Genomic DNA, 22,664 nt, shown 5'->3' on the forward strand with positions numbered 1-22,664 from the left:
CAACTAATGAGGCAGGCATTGACACGGCCAAGGCTTATTTCATTTATTCACTGAAACCTGGCAGTTGCACAGTTACCTTCCCCCAAAAGAGTGAGGGCACATACAAGACAGGAGCAGAATTCATTATGAAGGAATGACCTCTCACTTCTCTACTGAGTGGTCCACATGTACCTTTCCTTTTGCAGTGCAACACCGTAGGAGCAGTACATAAAAACCTTTCTTTTACAGCTGTTAGAAAGGCGCGAATCGAGAAAGCCAAGTTAGAAAACAAGAATCTGAAAATTCAAGAGTCAGTTAATGGATCTCGTTATACACACTGAAAACCTGACTTCATTATTAGAAACCCTCAGCGTTTCACAAGTTTTGAAGATAGGGTTATTCAGCTGAACCTCAACATGTAATGAAGAAAAAGCTGCCATATAAATCTGCCTGCTCAGAGTGGAAAATGAAGGAAAGGAAAATGTAACTGAGACCATAACCACTCCTGTAAGATTTTATGCACTAGAAGCTGAAAGGTAAGACACATTCCACTGAGCCTACAGGTGTGACAGCCGATGAGACCAGGAGTGCCCGTTCACACCACTGGCTGTTAAGAGACAGAGGACAGGTTTCTTACAGGGCTTCATAGAAACACAGACGAGAAGGAGCCAGACCAAAAGAGGACCGAAGCCGAAGAAAATACCATCGCAGGCGCTTAGGAAAGGCACAGGATGAAAGAATACACGGGCTTTACAGACCTGCAGTGCGTTAGAGTCGTCGGAGGGCTCTCCCACAACGGCGGTACTACTCGGGTCTGGCTTCTCGCAGCAATCCCCGCCCAGAAGCTCCTCCGCCGACAGGATGGGCACCGGCGGCGGCGGCGGCCAAGCGGCCTCGGGCACGGCGCGCGCCGGCGCCGCCACGCACAGGTTGTAGGAGTAGGGCAAGGTGCCCTCGCAGAAGTCGGCCGGGAAGGCGGCGCCGGCCACCGAGAAGCGCTGCGCGCCCAGGCAGCGCAGCACGGCGGGCGGCCCGGCCCGGCGCAGCCGCGCCAGCACGGCCAGCGCCACGCTGAGCAGGAAGAGCGCCGACAGCAGCGCCAGCGCCAGCACCAGGTAGAACTGCAGCTCGGCCGCCGGCGCCTCGGCGCCCGCCGCCCGCTCGCTCAGCTCCGGCAGCGCCTCCTGCAAGCTCTCGGCCAGCACCACGTGCAGCGTGGCCGTGGCCGACAGCGCCGGCTGCCCGTGGTCCTTCACCACGGCCACCACGCGCTGCTTGGCCGCGTCCCTCTCGGACACGGCGCGCGCCGTGCGCACCTCGCCGCTGTGCAGCCCCACGCGGAACAGCGCCGGCTCCGACGCCTGCACCAGCTCGTACGACAGCCACGCGTTGCGCCCCGCGTCCGCGTCCACCGCCACCACCTTGGCCACCAGGTACCCGGCCTCGGCTGAACGCGGAACCACCTCGAAAGGCGTCGGGGCCGCTCCCGGAGCCTCTCCTGGGCCCGGCGCCGGCCAGAGCACCCGCGGCGCGTTGTCGTTGCGGTCGAGCACGAAGACGCGCACCGTGGCCGTGGAGCTGCGCGCCGGCGCGCCGCCGTCCTGCGCCCGCACGGCCACCGAGAACTCGCGGCACTGCTCGTAGTCGAACGAGCGCTGCGCGTACAGCGCGCCGCTCCGCGCCTCCACCGACACGAGCGGCGCCGCGCCCGCCGCGCCCGCGCTGCCGCCCGCCAGCCAGTAGCTCACGCGCCCGTTGGCGCCCGCGTCCGCGTCCCGCGCCTGCACGCGCAGCACCAGCGCGCCCGCCGCGTTGTTCTCCCACACGTAGGCGCTGTACGCCTCCTCCTCGAACACCGGCGCGTTGTCGTTCACGTCCGACACCTCCAGCACCAGCTCCGTGCGGCTCGACAGCGCCGGCCTGCCCCGGTCCCGCGCCACCACCGTCACGCGGTGCTCGGACGCCTGCTCGCGGTCCAGCGCGCTCGCCGTCACCACCTTGTACGAGCCGCCCGACGACGCCACGATCGACAGCGGCGCCTCTCCCGACAGCTCGCACGACACCTGACCGTTTTCACCGGAATCCGGGTCCTCTACGTTCAGCAGGGCCACCACGGTGCCCGTCGGCGAATCTTCGGGCACTGGGCTCGAGAGGGACAGAATTGTGATCTCGGGTGCGTTGTCGTTCTCGTCCGTGACGTCTACCTGCACTTCGCAGTGATCAGTGAGCCCGCCCCCGTCCATCGCCTCCAAACCAAAGATGTATTTATTTTTCTCCTCGAAATCGAGGGGAGCGAGCGTCCTGATCTCGCCGTTCTCACTGTCGACAGTGAAGAATGCCTTGTGGGTATCCGGCACGTTGCTGAAGGAGTAGGAGACCTGCCCGTTTGCGCCCGCATCCACATCTGTCGCCCGCAGCTGCAGAACCAGCGACCCCGCTGGCAGGTTCTCAGCCAATTGCGCTTCGTAGACACTTTTGCTGAACACGGGTGGGTTGTCGTTAGCGTCTGTCACGTTGACCCGAACCTGGACAGTCCCGGACCTCACGGGATCCCCGCCATCCATAGCTGTCAGCACCAGCTCAAAGGAGCTCTGCTTCTCCCGGTCCAACGCTCTCTCCAACACTAATTCCGGCTGCTTCTTTCCACCCGGCTTTTCTTTCACGGACAGTGAGAAGGATGGGTTGCTGGTCAGTTGGTAAGTGAGCAGTGAATTGCTGCCCACGTCTGCATCTCGAGCCATCTCCAGGGGAAAACGAGCACCTGGAAGAGTCCATTCACCAATCTCGACTTCCAGAGCATCCTTGCTGAAGGCCGGGGAGTTGTCATTCACGTCCTCGATGGACACCTCGACGTGGAAAACGTTCAGTGGGTTGTGCACCAGCACCTCGAAACTGACAGAGCACGTCGACGACTCACCACACATCTCCTCTCGGTCCAGCCTCTCGTTCACGTACAGATTCCCGTTTTCCTCATTCACTGTGAAGTATTTCGGCTGCTTCTTGCCGGCAGACGTCACCCGCAGCTTGCGCGCCGGCAGCTCGTCGGCGCTGAGCCCCAGGTCCCGCGCCAGCGGCCCCACGAGCGAGCCTCTGCCCAGCTCCTCGGCGATGGAGTAGCGGACCCGCTCCGCCGCCGCCCCGCAGCACACGCACAGCAGCACCGCGCACAGCAGCGCTCGCCCGCCGCCCGGCCCGCGCCTCTGCCGCCGCCTCACCGCCATTCTCTTGGCGCAGCGCTCGCCGAGCTCTTGCCTCCTGCCGCTGCCCTGCCTCCCTTCCAGCCGCTCTCGCCAGACAGCGCAGGGGCCGCCGCAGCACCGACACGCAGCTCTGGCCGCCTCGGACGCCGCTGCTGCTGCCCGCCAAGCGCCGCCTCTCTCCGCCGCTGCTGCTGTCGGTGCCGCTGCCGCTGCGGCCGGCTTTGGGCGAGCGAGCAGCCTGCGGGGGCAGGACGCGGCTGCGGCGGCTTTGGGCGGCGGCGGCTCCAGCGCCGCTCGGCGGCGGCCAACAGCGGCACCCGGAGGCGCCGCGACGCCACTGCAGCCGCCGGATGGCCGCGCTCAAGGGGGCTCGGCTTTGGGCGGGGCTCTGCGGCCGCACCGGCCAGGGGGTCTCTCCTAGATTGCAATCAGCAAGAGCAGAAGCATTTGATTCATGCCATTCCAAAGGCGTTTGTATGTCAGATGCGTTGTCGAGTGCTCTTAGTGCATCGTTTTGAATAACACTGAGGAGTCAGAAGTAAATATTATTGGTATGGCAGTAAAGAATCTTATTCAGCTGCTATTAATGAAACCACGGCACATCTATAGCAGCAATAAACGGTATTACAAGAAAGACTTCAAGAGCTTTTTTGCACTTTGCCACATATCTTGAATTCTCATTTCATTACTTGGCTTGAATGAACCTCACATATAGAGCAGCCTAAAGCAATATAAACAATCACTATCTTAAGATAGCACATGAAAAAGCACTCTCTTCTTTTTGATTCATGGAAATTGTTTTGTTTGCATCTCCATATCTGAGGGCTTGACAATGGGAAAGTGCAAAGCAACGTTGAGTTCTTCATAGATCCAACCAATGTTTTTATTTGGAAGGGTTCTCTAAAACTCATTGGATCCACACGCCTGCATGTGCAGTAACACTTTCTGCTGGACTTGAATGTTGTAGGCATATCCCTAACTTCTCTGGGCAATATATTACATTTTCTCAGAACCCACACTGTAAGCCTTTCTCCTAATCAAACCTTCCCCTTTTTTAATTGACAACGTTTGTCCGTGGTCCCGTCACCACAGGACCTGGTAAAAAGAGAGCCTCTGTCCATCTTTCTTATAAATTTACTTTATAAATGGAAACACCAAAAATAATTTTAAAAGTCTACACAGATGCATCTCTTCTTCATTCCTGAAGTCTTAAATTCCTTCATTCTTCCTGCACAGCAGAGATGCTCCAGCCCTCAGACCACCTGCATGATCCTTCTGGGGACCCTAGTAAGTCTTTTTGGAATATTTGCCCCAGATCCACATGAAGCAATAGAGCTGCACTCTCACAAAAGGCGTTTAGAGGAGGATAAAGACCTCCTTCGACCTGCTGCTCGGTGAACTTCTTATACAGTGCAGAATACAATTTGAGCAGAAGGTGCACCTTGCCAATTCCTGTCCCATTTTATCACCCGCCATTAATCCAAAGCATTTCTTTGCAAAGCTGTTCCCTATCCCCCAGGTGTAACTGGGGATAGCCCCAACCCAGGTGCAAGACCTTGCACTTTACTTCGTTCAGCTTCCTGATGTGTGTGTGGGGCCACCTCTCCAGCCTATCCCTCACTGGCATCTCTGCCCTCTCGTGAATCAACTCAGCTTGGTGTCAGCTGCACGTTTGCTGAAGGGGCACTCAGTTGCACTATGAAGATACTGAACAGTATTGGTCCCAGTAAGGACTCTTGAGGGACAACACAAGTTACTGCTTTCCACTTGGACGTTGAGCCACTCAATAACTCTTTGGAGGTCACTATTCAGCCAGTTCCTCACCCATTTAACAGCCATTTAACAGATCAGTGCCCAGCATGTTCTGGGAGATGAACGTTCTGCACACATTCTCCCACTGGCCTCTGATTTGTTCATGCAAACCTTGCCTGGGCCACTCCGCATTTTAAGGACTGCAGCAGAGATACTTTTGCATCATTACACTACAGACAAAGTGTTCCTGGGTGAACACACCTATGTCCATGAATCCCTTCCTACAGCTTCCTCTCTACAGCTGTAAACATCACAGGTTTGTGTCTGGGAACTCCACGTGCACTTGGGCAATTAGGACAGATGTGACCAACTACATAAGATCAGACGCCCTGAGGTTGAGCTCATTGCTATGCAGGAGTTGGAAACATATAGAAATGAACAGATGCAAAATAATTTTGTAGGTCTCACTTGCTCTGCAGAAGCAACTCAAATCACGCTGTACTCCTTCAGGCACAAGCTTCATGTTCTCTATGACACATGACAAGCAAGGGAATGACCGAGTTCTTCTACAGCCTCACACACAGAGCTCCCCTCTCTTCTCTTCCTGCTAAGCCATGCAAATGGAAGGTTTGCCTGTGGCCATCTCCTCACTGGTGCATTATTATTGCCTTATTATGAGATGATAATGCACTACAATCACACCGAGAAGGGAGGTACATTTGTCTGCTCTCCTGAGAAGCAACCGAAGGATTCTAAAGGACAGAAATGATAAACAACTACATTAAAAAACAGGCAGTCATCCAGCAGAGAATGGCTCGTCAAACCAATGGCTTGGAGTGAATCTCACCATCTTCTTTATCACAAGCACTTTTTCACAGAGATGCAACTTCTTCTACAGTCATTTATTTCTCCCAAGAATAACAGAACACAAGGTAACTCTCACATCTCCTGCCTTTCACTCCTGCTAGAGCATGAGCAAGAGACACTAACACACAATACATTGCTAAAAGAAGACAGGTTGTGGATAATTGTAAGTGCACCCACACAGAGAGTAAATATAAAAAAAAAAAAAAAGAAAAAAACCCACCAAAACCACAAATCCACAAAATATAAATATGACAAACAAGACCAGGAAGCATTAGAGGACAGTAAGCTATCAGAGATGCTCACAAGGAAGTCTTCTAGGCCTGTATTGCAGGCATTGAAACTCATCCCTGAGAGCACCTAGATGTCATTGAGGTCTCAAGCTGCAAGTGTGGCCCTGAAGAATTACTTCGTACTACATGATGGGGAGATTCTTTTTAAGAATTTCCCACACACAGTTGTATCCTAGGTGGCTGAAATAAAGACGTGCTGAAAAACAATAGTCAGGGTTTCAAATTTGAAAGTATGGACAAGAATTGTGAAAATGAACTACAACCTTCCTGGAAACAAAGGCCTGAAAGAAAGTTACAACTCTGAAGAAATTCTACACCACGATGTTACATACAGATATGGATGGATAATGGAGGTTTCACACTGGATTAATTAGCTACTCTACACCTGAATCATGGTTTTTTATGAATAGTTACTGTGGAAAACTTTATTGCCTTGTGCTTCATGGTAGAGAAACCAGGATCAGAACAGAAATGGCACCAACACGAAGCATAAAATGAAACCATTTCTCAGCCAAACCCACATTGATCCACTGATTTTCCTGGCACAAAACTGAACTCTCACCCTCCTCACTCTGCATTCACAGCCTTTAGGTTCACCATCAACATATATCAAAATTCTGGCTGTATGTCAGCCACAGAGAAAGCAACATATTGGAGAAACATATATTTATGAAGCTGTATTTCTTTAATGAAATGTTCATGGTGAGGCATGATGGGGCTCTGGACAACCTGATCTGGTGGAAGGTGTCCATGCCCATGGCTGAGGAGTTGGAACGAGATGATCTTTAAGGTCCTTTCCAACCCTAACAATTCTATGATTCTGTGTTTCTATGATTCTAGGATTCTATGTAGAGCTTCAAGGCATGGATGAGAAATACTCTCCCTGGTGCGTAATTATAAAGACATGTTTTGGAGTCTGCAGGACTGCCAGGCACAATGAGGAAAAGCTTTACTCCATCACAAAAAAAAAAAAAAAAAAGCAAGAAAACAAACAAAAAACCCAAACCGAACCAAACAAATAATCCAAAAAAACTTAACCAACCAATACAGGAATGGGAAATCACCAGACAAGTATCAATCACCGCTTCACATTTCAGATTGCGTCAACTGCAGTATGTACAAAACAAAGGAAACCAGATTCTACCTAGTACACAGGAGGCTCACACAGGAGCTCACTATGTACATTCCAGATGCAGTAATTTCCTTGGATAGTAAGATAAGGAAAAACCTTGGAACCGCTGTGGGCCTCATCCAACTACTAGGACAATTCATCCATCTATTTCAAACTATACCACAGGGAACTCCAGCACTGGCCCTCTCTCTAGATAGACAGACTTCTGTGCTCTGTCCAAACACAGCACAACAGGAAAGCAAATTTTGCATAGAGACATGTTTAAAAGCAAAGTTATGTGCGCAACTTCTCAGATCCCAAGCATCACAAAAAAGGTTTTTCTGCTCCTCCTTATAATCTGAACAAATGTCAGACATTATGTAGGCCATAAGCTATTACTAGCTCTGTCAAAGACCCAGTCATCAGAGTATCAGCTCAAAGGCCTCATCTTCATTCTTCAGCACATGGACTCCTCACAAGATATGTGATTACCACTCTTAATGCAAAAGAATCTGGAACCCCAAACTAGGCCATGTGAGTTCAAACCACTCAATATAACACCACAGGACTCCTCCTGATTCATTTTTATGAAGTCATCAATAACTCTGGGCATCAACACAACACATGCCATGTCTCCACCAGTACCTCCTCACACACCACATCCTCTCAAACCCTTCACAACTCACATGGTCATCACAGATCTTCAGAATTCAGAGAGACTCCACCAAAAGAGAAGTTGCTCAGATAACATCTCCTTATCATGGATAATACTGGACTTCTCACCCTATCCATGAAAAAGCATTTCATAAAGTGACATTTTAAAGAAACATGTCTGTGACAGTCTCTTTCCACTTGTAAATAGGAAGGACCCATCCTCGGATCATGAGTAGTGCAAGGCAGGATCTTCACAGGTGTTAACACCTGCAGAACCACAGAGTTCACAACACTCTTCTAGGTTATATAACTAAGAATAGGTGATTAGTTCAGATGATTACTATGCACTAAATAAACAGCTCCTTCTTCCCAGTGCTCCCATGGGGAATCTTTGATAAGCACAAAGTTTAGCTTTGAAGTTGCACGATTATGATGGCATGCAAATACTTAACACACACCCAAAACCAAAAAAAAAAAAAAAACACCCAAACACACAACACCAAACACCAACACCCAAAAAACAAAACAAAACCCCCCACAACACCCCCACCAACACACAAGTGAGAACCTTCCAGAGCTCTCCATGCACTTGGAATACATATCTTCTAGACAATTACTTTGGGAAAGAAAACCTCACATTGCTTGATACTAGAGATGGGAACTGGACAGGGAATGGAGGAAAACATTACCTTGAGTCTTTCAATAAACATTCAGGCGCAGCTCACAGGACTCAAATCTTCAACTCTTCACATCATCCATGGTGTTCTTTCACACATATATCTTAAAAACACAAGACACTGAAGCCCTATTCCCCAGATCATTTCTCTTGACACCACCAGCTTCACACAGCTTTCTTTACATCTCTGTAGTATGGAAGATACATTTGTCTGCTGGCTAAAGTTCTGTAAAATGGACTTTATAGATCGAAAAGGAAAATCTGAGCAGTCATCCAAGAGAGACTAAGTCAGTGAATACCTGCACAGGGGGAATTATGCCCTCCTTATATCTCTATCTGCACCTTGACTCTCTTCCTTCCCATTCAGGCAATTCTCTTGCCTTGCTACATATTATACACCCAAGGCTCATCCAGCTCCATTTGACATAGCTCTACCTTAAAAAACAAGAAATCCAGAAAACACTTCTGAAATTTCCGCTTGTGTTTTCTCCTCCACATGCAGCCACCCACAGGCTTTTCAAACAGTCACAACTTTCAAAATGATCCTTCATCTTCCTAACAGGCAGACAGACATCATTAAGGACCAGTTGTAGTCTGGGCCAGTCCTCCTATTTGGGACATAGACCAAAGCATGGATAAAGGCAAAGACATTTCCTGCTGACCTCCGTGATATAACATGGAGATCGATAAAGGCTGAGAATGACGAGCAGAGTAGTTCCACAAAAAGCTGTTCAATTTCGTTCAAGACCCACTCAACCTATTCAAGTACACGTGCTCTTGGGAAAACACCTGAGTCTGCTAATAAGGAAAACTTGCACTTCGTAGTAAAGCAATACAACTGCTCAGCAGATCGATTACTAACACAAACACAAATCCTACAAAACACTAGTGACACAGGGGGAAAACACCCGAAACCTGATAAATACCCCAGCTACTGATCTAACGAACCACCTGCCCGCAGCAGCATTCCATCTCCTGTGTCCTCCACTAACTGGAAGGCTGAGCACCAATTCCCCCGTAGCAAGAGGCACGAGACTTCAGAACATCACTTAAAGTTCGCCTTCGTTCTCACCGAAACCTCCTTTGCAAGCCAGAGAACACGGAAAGGGAAAGGGCAGGCGAGCATCAAGGGAAAGCGCCCCAGAAATAATCTGTCCCAGAAACTCACCGAGGGAGGGGCGAGATCCACGGGTGGAACGCCGGCAGGGTCCTCGGCCCCGAGCAGCGGCGCGGGATCGTCGGGAGGCGGCCGGGCAGGGACCGGCAGGGTGTCGCAGCTGCTGGCGCCCGAGAAGCGCAGCTGGCTCTTGCGCGAGTCGGCCGTGAGCGACACCTCGTGCGAGTAGGACTGCAGGAAGGCGCGCACGCCGTCGATGCCCACGAAGTGCGAGACCGGCACGCCGCGCAAGGCGCCGCTGCTGGCGTCCAGCAGCTGCTGGCGACGCCAACGGCGCAGGCGCAGCGCCAGCAGCAGCAGCAGGAAGGCCAGGAAGAGGCACGAGACGGCGGCCACGGCCAGCACGAGCCAGCGCGTCAGGCTGCCGGCCGGCTCGCCCGGCGCCGCCGCCTCGGCCGCGCTGCCCAGCTCGGCCAGCAGCTCGGCCACGCTCTCGGCCAGCACCACGCTGAGCGTGGCCGTGGCCGACAGCGCCGGCCGCCCGTGGTCCTTCACCACCACCACCAGGCTCTGGCGCGCCGCGTCGCGGGCCAGCGGGAAGCGCGCCGTGCGCACCTCGCCGCTGTGCAGCCCCACGCGGAACAGCCCCGGCTCCGTCGCCTTGGCCAGCTCGTACGACAGCCACGCGTTCTGACCCGCGTCCGCGTCCACCGCCACCACCTTGGCCACCAGCGCGCCGGGCTCCGACGAGCGCGGCGCCAGCTCCACGCCCGACCACGCCGCGCCCGACACCGACCCCGCCCGCGCCGGCGGAGGCGGCGGCGGGTACAGCACCTGCGGCGCGTTGTCGTTCTCGTCCACGATCAGCAGCCGCACCGACACGTTGCTGCTCAGCGCCGGCGCGCCGCCGTCCTCCGCACGCACCCACAGCTCCAGCTCGCGCACCTCCTCGTAGTCGAACGAGCGCAGCGCGTACAGCGCGCCCGTCTCCGCCTGCACCGACACGTACGACGACAGCGGCGCGCCCCGCACCCGCCCCTCCCACAGCCGGTAGCGCACGCGCGCGTTCTGCCCCCAGTCCGCGTCCGTCGCAAGCACCGTCATCACCAGCGCGCCCGCCGCGTTGTTCTCCGCCACACGCGCGCTGTAGCTCTCCTGCGCGAACACCGGCGCGTTGTCGTTCACGTCCAGCACCCGCAGCGACAGCACGGCGCTGCTCTGCAGCGGCGGCGACCCGCCGTCGGCCGCCCGCACCGTCACGTTGTACTCCGACACCTGCTCTCGGTCCAGCTCTCTCGCTGTCACCACGCGGTAGAAGTCCTCAAATGATTTCTCCATTCGGAATGGAACGTCCCCGTCGAGCGAGCAGCGCACCTCCCCGTTCGCCCCCGAATCCTGGTCTTGCACGTGTATCAGGGCCACAACAGTCCCTGACGGCGTGTCCTCAGAGATGTCACTAATCGCCGATCGCACGGAAATCTCGGGCGTATTATCGTTTACGTCTGTGATGGTGATGGCCACTTTGGCAGTGTCGGAAAGGCCTCCGCCGTCCCGTGCCTGCACTTCCAGTTCGTAGAAGTCGCCTTCCTCGAAGTCCAGGCTCCGCAACAGGGTGATTGCACCAGTCTCAGAGTCCAGGTGGAGTATTTTCGCTGCTTTTTCTGTTATTTTCTTTAAGGAGTATTTCACATGCCCGTTTTGTCCCTCGTCGGCGTCCGTGGCCTTGACGGTGACGAGGGTGGAGCCCACGGGCAAGTCCTCGGGCACACGCACAGTGTACTCCGACTGGCTGAACACAGGCGCGTTGTCGTTCGCATCCAGCACTGTCACGCGAATCCGAGCCGTGCCCGTCAGCGCCGGATCGCCGCCGTCACTCGCCCTCAGCACCAGCTCGTGAAACGCCGCCTCCTCCCGATCCAGAGCCTTGGCCAGCACCAGCTCGGGACGCTGATCACCGCCGGGACCTGACTGCACGGCCAGCGAGAAGTGCTCGTCGCCGCTGAGCTCGTAGCTCTGCAGGGAATTCCGGCCAGTATCGGAATCCTGAGCATCTGGCAGGGGAAAGCGCGACCCCGGGGCTGTCATCTCGCTCATACTCAGCTCTGTTTCTGCCTCTCGGAAGCTCGGGGCGTTGTCATTAATGTCCGTGATTTCCACTAAGATTCCATAAACCTGCATTTCTCCCTCCACTATCAGCTCACAGCGCAGCACGCATTGCTGCACATTCTCGCACAGCTGCTCTCTGTCGATCCCCTCCGCCGTCACTAAATGTCCCGTCTTCCCGTGCAGAGCGAAATACTGCCTCCTACCTTTATCCAAGATGTGGACGCCACGGTCCTGGATCGCCGGCAGCTGCAGCCCCAGGTCCTTGGCCACATCACCCACGAACGAGCCCTTGGGCATCTCCTCGGGCACCGAGTAGCGCAGCTGCCCCCACGCCGCCTCCCACGCCGCCAGCAGGACGGCCCAGAGCAGAGCTTGCTGCCGCCAGCGCCAGCGCCTCCCCGCCGCGCACATCTCAGCCGCGGCACCGCCGGCACTGCAACACTGCCGATCCAATCTCCCTCTCCCACTCAATGGTCTCAGCTTCTACATTCAGCCGCAGCTGCTGGTTCCTCCGCTTGGCTGCAGAATGGACCAGCACTGCGGGGACGATCGCGGGCCGCAGAGCTGTACCGGGAGAGAGCAATCGAGCGAACGGATCTTCTGTGGGCGGGGCTGCTGCGCTCCGACCTTCATCTCGCTCCTCTCGGTCAACAGCGGCGCCCGCAGCCTCCTCCCGGCACTGCAGGCACCGAGCGAGGGCCGCGCTGCCTTGCTGACACAGGGGAGAGTCGCCACGGAGACGTCGGTTTTCGTCCAGAGCGGATCTCCCGCCTCTGCTTTTCTCCAGTCTATCTCGGCTTTGATCCTCCAGGGCTTCAACATGGGGAGGAAGGCAGCGGTATCCCGTGGCAGTAGTTCTTCTACCGCTCGGGAAACTAATAATTTACTAATCTCAATATACGTAGATTTAATCACATGTTCTTTTTTTTACCATGTAGATTACTGTTAGTCTTGTTCTGTTTGTTCTAAAGCACCTTCCACAATAGCCTTTCACAAAGAAAACGCGGAGATACCGCATCCCGGAGAAACAGAGCTATCAGGTTCATTAACACGCGGGGACGAGAGTAATTGCATGTTTCTTGAATTCAGGGAGATAGTTGTTACAGGATTTAATTATAGATACAAATAAGGGTGCAGCTAAAACCCTCAAAGGCAATTTTAAGGACTTCAAATATTACGTATGCCTTCCTAAAATAAATGTAGTGTTTACTTCCTTTATACACATATACTGTTAATCAAGGCATTCTAGGTTTCCTTTTCTCTGAAATCAAGGTGTAAAGCACTGAAGCTCGTTAGTAAACTATTCATCTAAGTCGTTTTTATTCACGTTGATACCATCTGTTTCCAAAATAATAATTGAAGAACAAAAGACGAAAAGTACAGCTATGCCTTCGAAACTGTGCTGACCACTAATCAATGTACAAATGGGTTTGATTCAAGAGCCTAAAATGTCGTTTGGCCAATCTACTTGATATTTGATCCCTTTGTATCTCAAATGTCTATCCTAGTAAACAGTCAGAATTGCCAAAATTTCCTTTTCTCGACAAACTTGAGCTCCACCAAACTCTTTATGTAAAGAGGATAGAAGAATAAAAATCTCTAAAACAGAAATAATTTTACACTTTCACCAGTGTTTGAAATGAAGATCATGAAGGATAAAACAGAAGGAACTGCTAGCCAGGATGTAAAAAAGAAAACAAGGACCACTACAGCATTCCACCCCAAAACGGGTGACACTCTCTCTTTTCACCAGGATGCAGAGCGGAACTTTGTACTCACGTTTCCTTTGTGAGTCCAAGAGGGATAAACCAAATTTTAACCAACAGGTTTGTGTAAAGCTAGAAACCAGACTGAAGTACACCCTATCTGAACAAATCAATCTGGAAGGAAAAAGCTCCGACACCAAGTGCCGGTGCATTTTTTTTTCCCCCCTGACATAGTCGAGCAGAATCAGCTGTTCTCCACCCACCGAACACCAAACTGCTTTCAATATTGCTCATGCATTCTAATCTTTAGAGCACAAGTGTTTTAGACGAAACATTTCCCCTGAAATACAGCCTGTGACCACTGAGGAAACAAGTCTTTCCTGCTCTCCACGGACAGGGAATAGTTCGCTCCTCATTTCAGTCCATCATGGAGACAGGTAACTGCAATTCACAAAACCGCGACCAGGGGAAACATAGAGAAACACTGCTACAAGTTAAAAAGTGAGTTGTAGGCAAACCTCTCAGCTGAAAGTATTACCGAAGAAAACTCAAACATTTCCACCGCTACATGGAGAGGCAGATGAGACTCCACACAGAGAAAAACAGGGGAACGGGGACAACCATCGGGAAAACCATAAAAAGAGATGGAGGGCACTCTTTACAGACCTGAACTGCGTTGGGGTCGGCGGGCTGCTCTCCCACAACGGCGGTGCTGCCCGGGTTCAGCTTGTCACAGCAATCCCCACCCAGAAGCTCCTCCGCCGACAGGATGGGCACCGGCGGCGGCGGCGGCCAAGCGGCCTCGGGCACGGCGCGCGCCGGCGCCGCCACGCACAGGTTGTAGGAGTAGGGCAAGGTGCCCTCGCAGAAGTCGGCCGGGAAGGCGGCGCCGGCCACCGAGAAGCGCTGCGCGCCCAGGCAGCGCAGCACGGCGGGAGGCCCGGCCCGGCGCAGCCGCGCCAGCACGGCCAGCGCCACGCTGAGCAGGAAGAGCGCCGACAGCAGCGCCAGCGCCAGCACCAGGTAGAACTGCAGCTCGGCCGCCGGCGCCTCGGCGCCCGCCGCCCGCTCGCTCAGCTCCGGCAGCGCCTCCTGCAAGCTCTCGGCCAGCACCACGTGCAGCGTGGCCGTGGCCGACAGCGCCGGCTGCCCGTGGTCCTTCACCACGGCCACCACGCGCTGCTTGGCCGCGTCCCTCTCGGACACGGCGCGCGCCGTGCGCACCTCGCCGCTGTGCAGCCCCACGCGGAACAGCGCCGGCTCCGACGCCTGCACCAGCTCGTACGACAGCCACGCGTTGCGCCCCGCGTCCGCGTCCACCGCCACCACCTTCGCCACCAGGTACCCGGCCTCGGCTGAACGCGGAACCACCTCGAAAGGCGTCGGGGCCGCTCCCGGGGCCTCTCCCGGGCCCGGCGCCGCCGGCCAGAGCACCCGCGGCGCGTTGTCGTTGCGGTCGAGCACGAAGACGCGCACCGTGGCCGTGGAGCTGCGCGCCGGCGCGCCGCCGTCCTGCGCCCGCACGGCCACCAAGAACTCGCGGCACTGCTCGTAGTCGAACGAGCGCTGCGCGTACAGCGCGCCGCTCCGCGCCTCCACCGACACGAGCGGCGCCGCGCCCGCCGCGCCCGCGCTGCCGCCCGCCAGCCAGTAGCTCACGCGCCCGTTGGCGCCCGCGTCCGCGTCCCGCGCCTGCACGCGCAGCACCAGCGCGCCCGCCGCGTTGTTCTCCCACACGTAGGCGCTGTACGCCTCCTCCTCGAACACCGGCGCGTTGTCGTTCACGTCCGACACCTCCAGCACCAGCTCCGTGCGGCTCGACAGCGCCGGCCTGCCCCGGTCCCGCGCCACCACCGTCACGCGCTGCTCGGACGCCTGCTCGCGGTCCAGCGCGCTCGCCGTCACCACCTTGTACGAGCCGCCCGACGACGCCACGATCGACAGCGGCGCCTCTCCCAACAGTTCGCACGACACCTGACCGTTCTCGCCGGAGTCCGGGTCCTCTACGTTCAGCAGGGCCACCACGGTGCCAGCTGGAGAATCTTCGGGCACGGGACTCGACAGCGACAGAATCGTTATCTCTGGTGCGTTATCGTTCTCGTCCGTGATATCTATCTGCACTTCGCAGTGATCGGTGAGCCCGCCGCCGTCCGTCGCCTCCAGGCTGAACACGTATTTGTTCTTGTCCTCGAAATCGAGGGAACCCACCGTCCTGATCTCGCCGTTCTCACTGTCAATAGCGAACAATGAAGGCACGTCATCCGGGACGTTACCGAAGGAATAGGAGACCCTCCCATTGGTTCCCGCGTCTGCATCCGTGGCCTGCACCTGCAGCACCAGCGACCCCGCCGGCAGATTTTCCGCCACCCGTGCCTCGTAGACGCTTTTGCTGAACACAGGCGAGTTGTCATTTGCGTCCGTCACGTTGACCCGAACCTGGACAGACCCAGACCTCGCTGGTTCCCCGCTGTCCATTGCTGTCAGCACCAACTCAAAGGAGCTCTGCTTCTCTCGGTCCAGGGCTCTTTCCAGCACTAATTCCGGCTGCTTTTTTCCACCCGGCTTTTCTTTCACGGATAGTGAGAAGGATGGATTGCTTGTGAGTTGGTAAGTAAGCAAGGAATTCCTTCCCACGTCCGCGTCACGGGCCATCTCCAGGGGAAAACGAGCACCGGGAGGAATTAATTCACCGATCTCGAGGTCCAGTGCAGCCTTGCTAAAGACTGGGGAGTTGTCATTGACGTCCTCGATGGACACCTCGACGTGGAAAACGTTCAGTGGGTTGTGCACCAGCGCCTCGAAGCTGACAGAACAGGTCGCCGACTGGCCGCACATCTCCTCCCGGTCCAGTCTCTCATTAATGTACAGGTTCCCATTTTCCTCATTCACCATGAAGTATTTCAGCTGCTTCTTGCCGGCAGACGCCACCCGCAGCTTGCGCGCCGGCAGCTCGTCGGCGCTGAGCCCCAGGTCCCGCGCCAGCGGCCCCACGAGCGAGCCTCTGCCCAGCTCCTCGGCGATGGAGTAGCGGACCCGCTCCGCCGCCGCCCCGCAGCACACGCACAGCAGCACCGCGCACAGCAGCGCTCGCCCGCCGCCCGGCCCGCGCCTCTGCCGCCGCCTCACCGCCATTCTCTTTCCCCAGCGCTCTCCGCCAAGCTCCTGCCTCCTGCCGCTGCCCTGCCTCCCTTCCAGCTGCTCTCGCCAGACAGCGCAGGTGCTGCCGCAGCACAGCCAGGCCGCTCTGGACGCCTCTCGCCGCTGCTGCTGCTGTCGGTGCCGCTGCCGCTGTGGCCGGCGCCGGGCGAGCGAGCAGCCTGCGGGGGCAGGACGCGGCTGCGGCGGCTTTGGGCGGCGGCGGCTCCAGCGCCGCTCGGCGGCGGCCAACAGCGGCACCCGGAGGCGCCGCGACGCCACTGCAGCCGCCGGATGGCCGCGCTCAAGGGGGCTCGGCTTTGGGCGGGGCTCTGCGGCTGCAGCGCCTAGGGGGTCTCTCTCAGGCTGCAAACAGCGAGCGCAAAAGCACTGGCTTGGTCTGACTCCAAAGGCCTTTTTAACTTAGGTGCTCTGTCGGGTCATTTTAGCTCATCTCCTAATCACATTGAATAGTCACAAATTAGTATTCGTCCCAGAACAATAAGAAAAGGAATTCAGCTGCTCCTAATGAAAGCATGATACAATTATAAGAGCAAGAAAGTATATTACAGAAGGGGGTGACTTCGGGAGCCTTTTACTACTCTGCTAGCTATCCTTCATAATTTACTTAGAAAGAGATCAGCCTAAAGTAAATTTTATAGCTCTATGTGATAAGATAGCTCAATAACACTTACTATTTTGTTTCTGATTCATGGAAGTTCCTTCTTCTGCATCTCAGTGTTTGAGGGTCTAACAATGGGGAATTGCAAAGGCACTATGAGTCTTTCCGAGAACCAAATAGAACATCTTCTTCCCAGAAATGATAAAGTGTTCTACATATGCAACGTGCTGCATTATTGCAGGATGGCATTCAGTGTCTTTCAGAAAAGGGAAGCCAAGATTACATGAAGAAAATGACACAGGCCTTGATACCAGACATGACATCTAACCACTACCCCAACAAAACCTCTTTGGCTCCCCTACTTTCCTGGTTCAAATGCAATCTCTCAGCCTCTTCGCTCTGCATTCTATGTATTAACTTGCACAATATCTTTACATCTTTTGAACTTCTCAAATAAAATCACTGCAATTTTTATATCTGCTCTTTCACCGTACAGAGAGATTTTTTCCCTGTAAAACATTATGCAGCGGAAAAAAATACTTTTGCAGTCAGACACTACTGAAGGCGGCAAACGCAACTTCCCATTATCCGAGAACCATCACACCACACATGTCCCTAAGGAATGTACATTACCGAGAAAAAATTAAAAAATACTCTCAAGTGCATAAGCGATGGAAATGACCCACTCATCATTGGATCATCTCAAAGGAACCATCAGCCTACTTTAACACACGGGTAATTTGGAAGGTACATGATTCTCCAACTTTGAAGTTTATATGAATGCTCAATAACTGCCACTCACAGGAAATGTCTTGCAATACTAGGAAAGCAGACTGATGAACCCACAGCTTGGTCTATCGGATTCTGAGTAATATGATGTCAAAAATAAGACAACTTTAGGCTCACTTTTATCAAGTCATCAGTAATAGCTGGAAAGTGTACAAACACCTGCCTTGTCTCCACCAGAACTTCCTCACATACAGCAACCCACGATTCTCCTCAAAGCCTCCACAGTTCATATAATTCTCTTTCCGATCCTCACCATTTGTAGCTGGATTACACCTATAGGAAAGTTGCATAGACAATTTCTCTTTAGGGGGACAATATCTGATTTCACACCACGGGTATATGGCATGTAAGAACATTTCTGCCAGTGACATCTTAAGGAAACACTTCTCTCAAAATCTCTTTACAACTGTAAAAATTAAAGGCACGTGGGGGACAATCAGAGAAATGTAACACATCTGATCTTCCACACGTTATCTGATAAGAAGGACAAACTTCAGCACATAACAATGAGCGAGGCAAGAACTTAACACCTGCAGAAAAGAAGGGACCACAAATTACTCTTCTAGATAATGTCGCTCATGATAGGTACAACAATCCTGGTCTGAAGTAAGGAATGAAGATTCAGTTTCCTCTTCCTAAATGACATATGGTGACATAGCCATAAGCCCCCAATGAAGTGATTCGTTAAAATCATCACGGCAAACTGCAAATGTTCAGAAAGAACATACCCGTGCTCTGCAATCAGACAGCTTAGCACGTCGTCTAGAAAAAAGTCATAAAGACTAAAATAAATCATATTGTTACTATTTGTCTTCAACATGCACCACCGTCTAACCAAGAACATCAGATACCTCTGCCATTTCCTCCAGCATCCCTTTAACAGACTCTCTCAAACAGCCACAACATTCACAATTTTCTTTCACATCCAAAGCAAGCAGAGACACAACACCAAGGAATCACATGTTTACCGGCCTATTCCTTCACCAGTAGCACCAAGATCAAGGCATGGAAAACTATAAAATATTTCTTTGACCTCTGCGTTATCACGGAGACACAGAAAGGCTGAGAAGAATAGGATCCATGACTAGCGATGTTACACACAGGGCCACTAAGTGCAGTTTCAAAAGAATCTCAACCTGATCATGCACAGGTGCTGTCCGGAAAACACCTGGCCCAGCAAACAATATAAATTCCATTTACATATAACGCAACACATCCATTGAAAATACGCAATGCTGACAGGATTGACTGATGACAGTCTCCTCAAAGGACACTAGGAGAAAAGAAATTATTATGGATAAAAACACGAAGCCCGGAAAGAAGGAACTTCCAGCTCAGAGCAAGCTCCCATCTCCTGCCTCTCCCACCACCTTCAAGGCTGAACACAGACCCCTCGTCTATGGCACGGCAGCACAGAAGCAACAGCCCACAGCATGTCGCTAAAAGGGGCTTTGCCTTCATCCACAGCAATGGACGAATGCAAAGGAATTCCTAGCACGGACGAATGCAAAGACATTTCCTACTGACCCACATCATGTATCATAGGCTGAGAAGAGTACAAACGATGAGCAGAGAAGCTACACACGGAAGTGTGGAGATTAAAATATACAGAAACTCACCTCAATTAAGCACATGTAAAGTTGGGAAGACATCTGAACCAGCAAAGAACGAAGAGTACAGTTTGCTAAAAACACAATGCATCTGTTCAGAACAGGTAATACTAAAGGAAACACGAGTATTACACCTGTTAGGGCACAGAAATTACTTCGGACGAAGTGAAATCACAAAACCTCACGCGAAATTCGAGCCACCATCAACCTCGGTATACTTGCTTCCTCAACCACCTGGAAGACTGGGGAAGGAGCCCGCCCCCTTCACCCCCGCGACCCACGCAGCAAGAAGCACCACGACACAGCGTGTCAATGAACGAGGCTCTGTTATCCTCGTCAGCAAACCTCCCTACAAAAGACACCGATCAAAGATCCCGAGAGAAAGAAGAAGAAGAGAGCAGAAGACAGAAGCATCTCACAGGCTGTTCTGCCAGAAGAACTCACCGGGACAGAGGCGGAATCAGCGGTGAGAGCGCTGGCAGGATCCTCGTCCCCGAGCAGCGGCGCGGGCTCGTCGGGAGGCGGCCGGGCAGGGACCGGCAGGGTGTCGCAGCTGCTGGCGCCCGAGAAGCGCAGCTGGCTCTTGCGCGAGTCGGCCGTGAGCGACACCTCGTGCGAGTAGGACTGCAGGAAGGCGCGCACGCCGTCGATGCCCACGAAGTGCGAGACCGGCACGCCGCGCAAGGCGCCGCTGCTGGCAGCCAGCACCTGCTGGCGACGCCAGCGGCGCAGGCGCAGCGCCAGCAGCAGCAGCAGGAAGGCCAGGAAGAGGCACGAGACGGCGGCCACGGCCAGCACGAGCCAGCGCGTCAGGCTGCCGGCCGGCTCGCCCGGCGCCGCCGCCTCGGCCGCGCTGCCCAGCTCGGCCAGCAGCTCGGCCACGCTCTCGGCCAGCACCACGGTGAGCGTGGCCGTGGCCGACAGCGCCGGCTGCCCGTGGTCCTTCACCACCACCACCAGGCTCTGGCGCGCCGCGTCGCGGGCCAGCGGGAAGCGCGCCGTGCGCACCTCGCCGCTGTGCAGCCCCACGCGGAACAGCCCCGGCTCCGTCGCCTTGGCCAGCTCGTACGACAGCCACGCGTTCTGACCCGCGTCCGCGTCCACCGCCACCACCTTGGCCACCAGCGCGCCGGGCTCCGACGAGCGCGGCGCCAGCTCCACGCCCGACCACGCCGCGCCCGACACCGACCCCGCCCGCGCCGGCGGAGGCGGCGGCGGGTACAGCACCTGCGGCGTGTTGTCGTTCTCGTCCACGATCAGCAGCCGCACCGACACGTTGCTGCTCAGCGCCGGCGCGCCGCCGTCCTCCGCACGCACCCACAGCTCCAGCTCGCGCACCTCCTCGTAGTCGAACGAGCGCAGCGCGTACAGCGCGCCCGTCTCCGCCTGCACCGACACGTACGACGACAGCGGCGCGCCCCGCACCCGCCCCTCCCACAGCCGGTAGCGCACGCGCGCGTTCTGCCCCCAGTCCGCGTCCGTCGCCAGCACCGTCAGCACCAGCGCGCCCGCCGCGTTGTTCTCCGCCACACGCGCGCTGTAGCTCTCCTGCGCGAACACCGGCGCGTTGTCGTTCACGTCCAGCACCCGCAGCGACAGCACGGCGCTGCTCTGCAGCGGGGGCGACCCGCCGTCGGCCGCCCGCACCGTCACGTTGTACTCCGACACCTGCTCTCGGTCCAGCTCTCTCGCTGTCACCACCTGGTAGTAATCCCCAAAGGATTTCTCTAACCGGAAAGGGACGCCCCCGTCCAGCGAGCAGCGCACCTCTCCATTCTTGCCCGAGTCTCTGTCTTGCACATGCAGTAGGGAGATCACCGTCCCCGGCGTGGCGTCCTCAGAAATCTCACTCAGTGCTGACCGCACCGAAATTTCGGGTGCGTTATCATTTATGTCCGTGACAGTGATCGCGACATTGGCAGTGTCGGAAAGGCCTCCGCCGTCGCGTGCCTGTACCTCCAGCTCATACATATCACCTGCTTCGAAGTCCAGACCACGTATCAACGTGATCGCACCTGTCTCGGAGTCCAGCTGGATCATTTTCGAATCTTTTTCTGTGATTTTCTTAAACGAGTATTTCACGTGCCCGTAGAGCCCCTCGTCGGCATCCGTGGCCGTCACAGTGACGAGGGTGGAGCCCACAGGCACGTCCTCGGGCACACGCACCGTGTACTCCGACTGGCTGAACACGGGTGCGTTGTCGTTCGCGTCCAGCACCGTCACGCGAATCCGAGCCGTGCCCGTCAGCGCCGGATCGCCGCCGTCACTCGCCCTCAGCACCAGCTCGTGAAACGCCGCCTCCTCCCGGTCCAGCGCCTTCGCCAGCACCAGCTCGGGACGCTGATCGCCTCCGGGGCCTGACTGCACGGCCAGCGAGAAGTGCTCGTCGCCGCTCAGCTCGTAGCTCTGCAGGGAATTCCGTCCCGAGTCCGGGTCGTGAGCGTCCGCCAGTGGAAACCGCGACCCCGGGGCTGTCATCTCGCTTATTCTCTCTTCCAATTCAATTTCCTTGAAGCTTGGCGGGTTGTCGTTAATATCTGTAATTTCTACTTGAATTCCATAAACCTTCATTTCTCCCTCCACTATCAGCTCACAGCGCAGCACGCATTGCTGCACACGCTCGCATAGCTGTTCTCTGTCGATCCTCTCCGCCGTCACTAAATGTCCTGTCTTCCCATGCAGAGCGAAATACTGCGTCCTACCTTCAGAAACGATTCGTACGCCACGGTCCTGTATCGCCGGCAGCTGCAGCCGCAGGTCTTTGGCTACGTCACCCACGAACGAGCCCTTGGGCATCTCCTCGGGCACCGAGTAGCGCAGCTGCCCCCACGCCGCCTCCCACACCGCCAGCAGGACTGCCCAGAGCAGAGCTCGCTGCCGCCGGCCCCAGCGCTTCCTCGAGGAGCACATCTCCGCCGCGGAACTGCACCACGGCCGGCTGTTCCCAGCTCCGACTACCGATGCGCCTTCCTGTGCAATTCAGGCCCCGGTTCGGCTGTCCCGGCTACTGCTGCCAGCGGCCCTTCCGTCTCGTTGCAGCACGGCTCCGC

At 55.1% G+C, this 22,664-nt stretch overlaps 2 protein-coding genes and 1 pseudogene across 12 annotated transcripts in view; all 3 read right to left on the bottom strand.

The window, feature by feature from the left end:
* Nucleotides 1-22,664, bottom strand: part of LOC146431052 (protocadherin gamma-C3-like) — a 216,829-nt gene that overhangs the window by 102,541 nt on the left and 91,624 nt on the right. The window contains exon 1 of one of the 11 annotated variants that reach the window (XM_085073284.1): nucleotides 20,059-22,539. The exons of 9 other annotated variants lie outside the window; for them this stretch is intronic. In XM_085073284.1, the coding sequence (XP_084929410.1) occupies nucleotides 20,059-22,524 (2,466 nt within the window). In that variant the 5' untranslated portion in view covers nucleotides 22,525-22,539. Of the gene's footprint in view, nucleotides 1-737; nucleotides 3,238-20,058; nucleotides 22,540-22,664 lie in introns of those variants that run through there. One more of the 11 variants, XM_085073292.1, reaches the window with a different exon arrangement.
* Nucleotides 9,529-14,038, bottom strand: LOC146431054 (protocadherin gamma-A12 pseudogene; annotated as a pseudogene).
* Nucleotides 12,242-19,638, bottom strand: LOC146431055 (protocadherin gamma-B5-like). The gene is made up of 3 exons (XM_085074155.1): nucleotides 19,624-19,638; nucleotides 14,125-16,959; nucleotides 12,242-12,565 (listed from the first exon to the last, which is right to left on the bottom strand). The coding sequence occupies exons 1-3, from the start codon at nucleotides 19,636-19,638 to the stop codon at nucleotides 12,242-12,244; spliced, it is 3,174 nt and encodes a 1,057-aa protein (XP_084930281.1).

This window comes from Lichenostomus cassidix, chromosome 13 (assembly GCF_008360975.1).
Source record: "Lichenostomus cassidix isolate B80296 chromosome 13, HeHo_3.0, whole genome shotgun sequence".
In the NCBI taxonomy this organism is placed as follows: domain Eukaryota; kingdom Metazoa; phylum Chordata; class Aves; order Passeriformes; family Meliphagidae; genus Lichenostomus; species Lichenostomus cassidix.

Bases quoted from the DNA above. Each gene is read 5' to 3' on its own strand.
- LOC146431055 (XM_085074155.1), bottom strand. The intron at 12,566-14,124 runs GTCTGTAAAGAG...CCCATGTTGAAG, and splicing joins CCGACCCCAACGCAGTTCAG to CCCTGGAGGATCAAAGCCGA.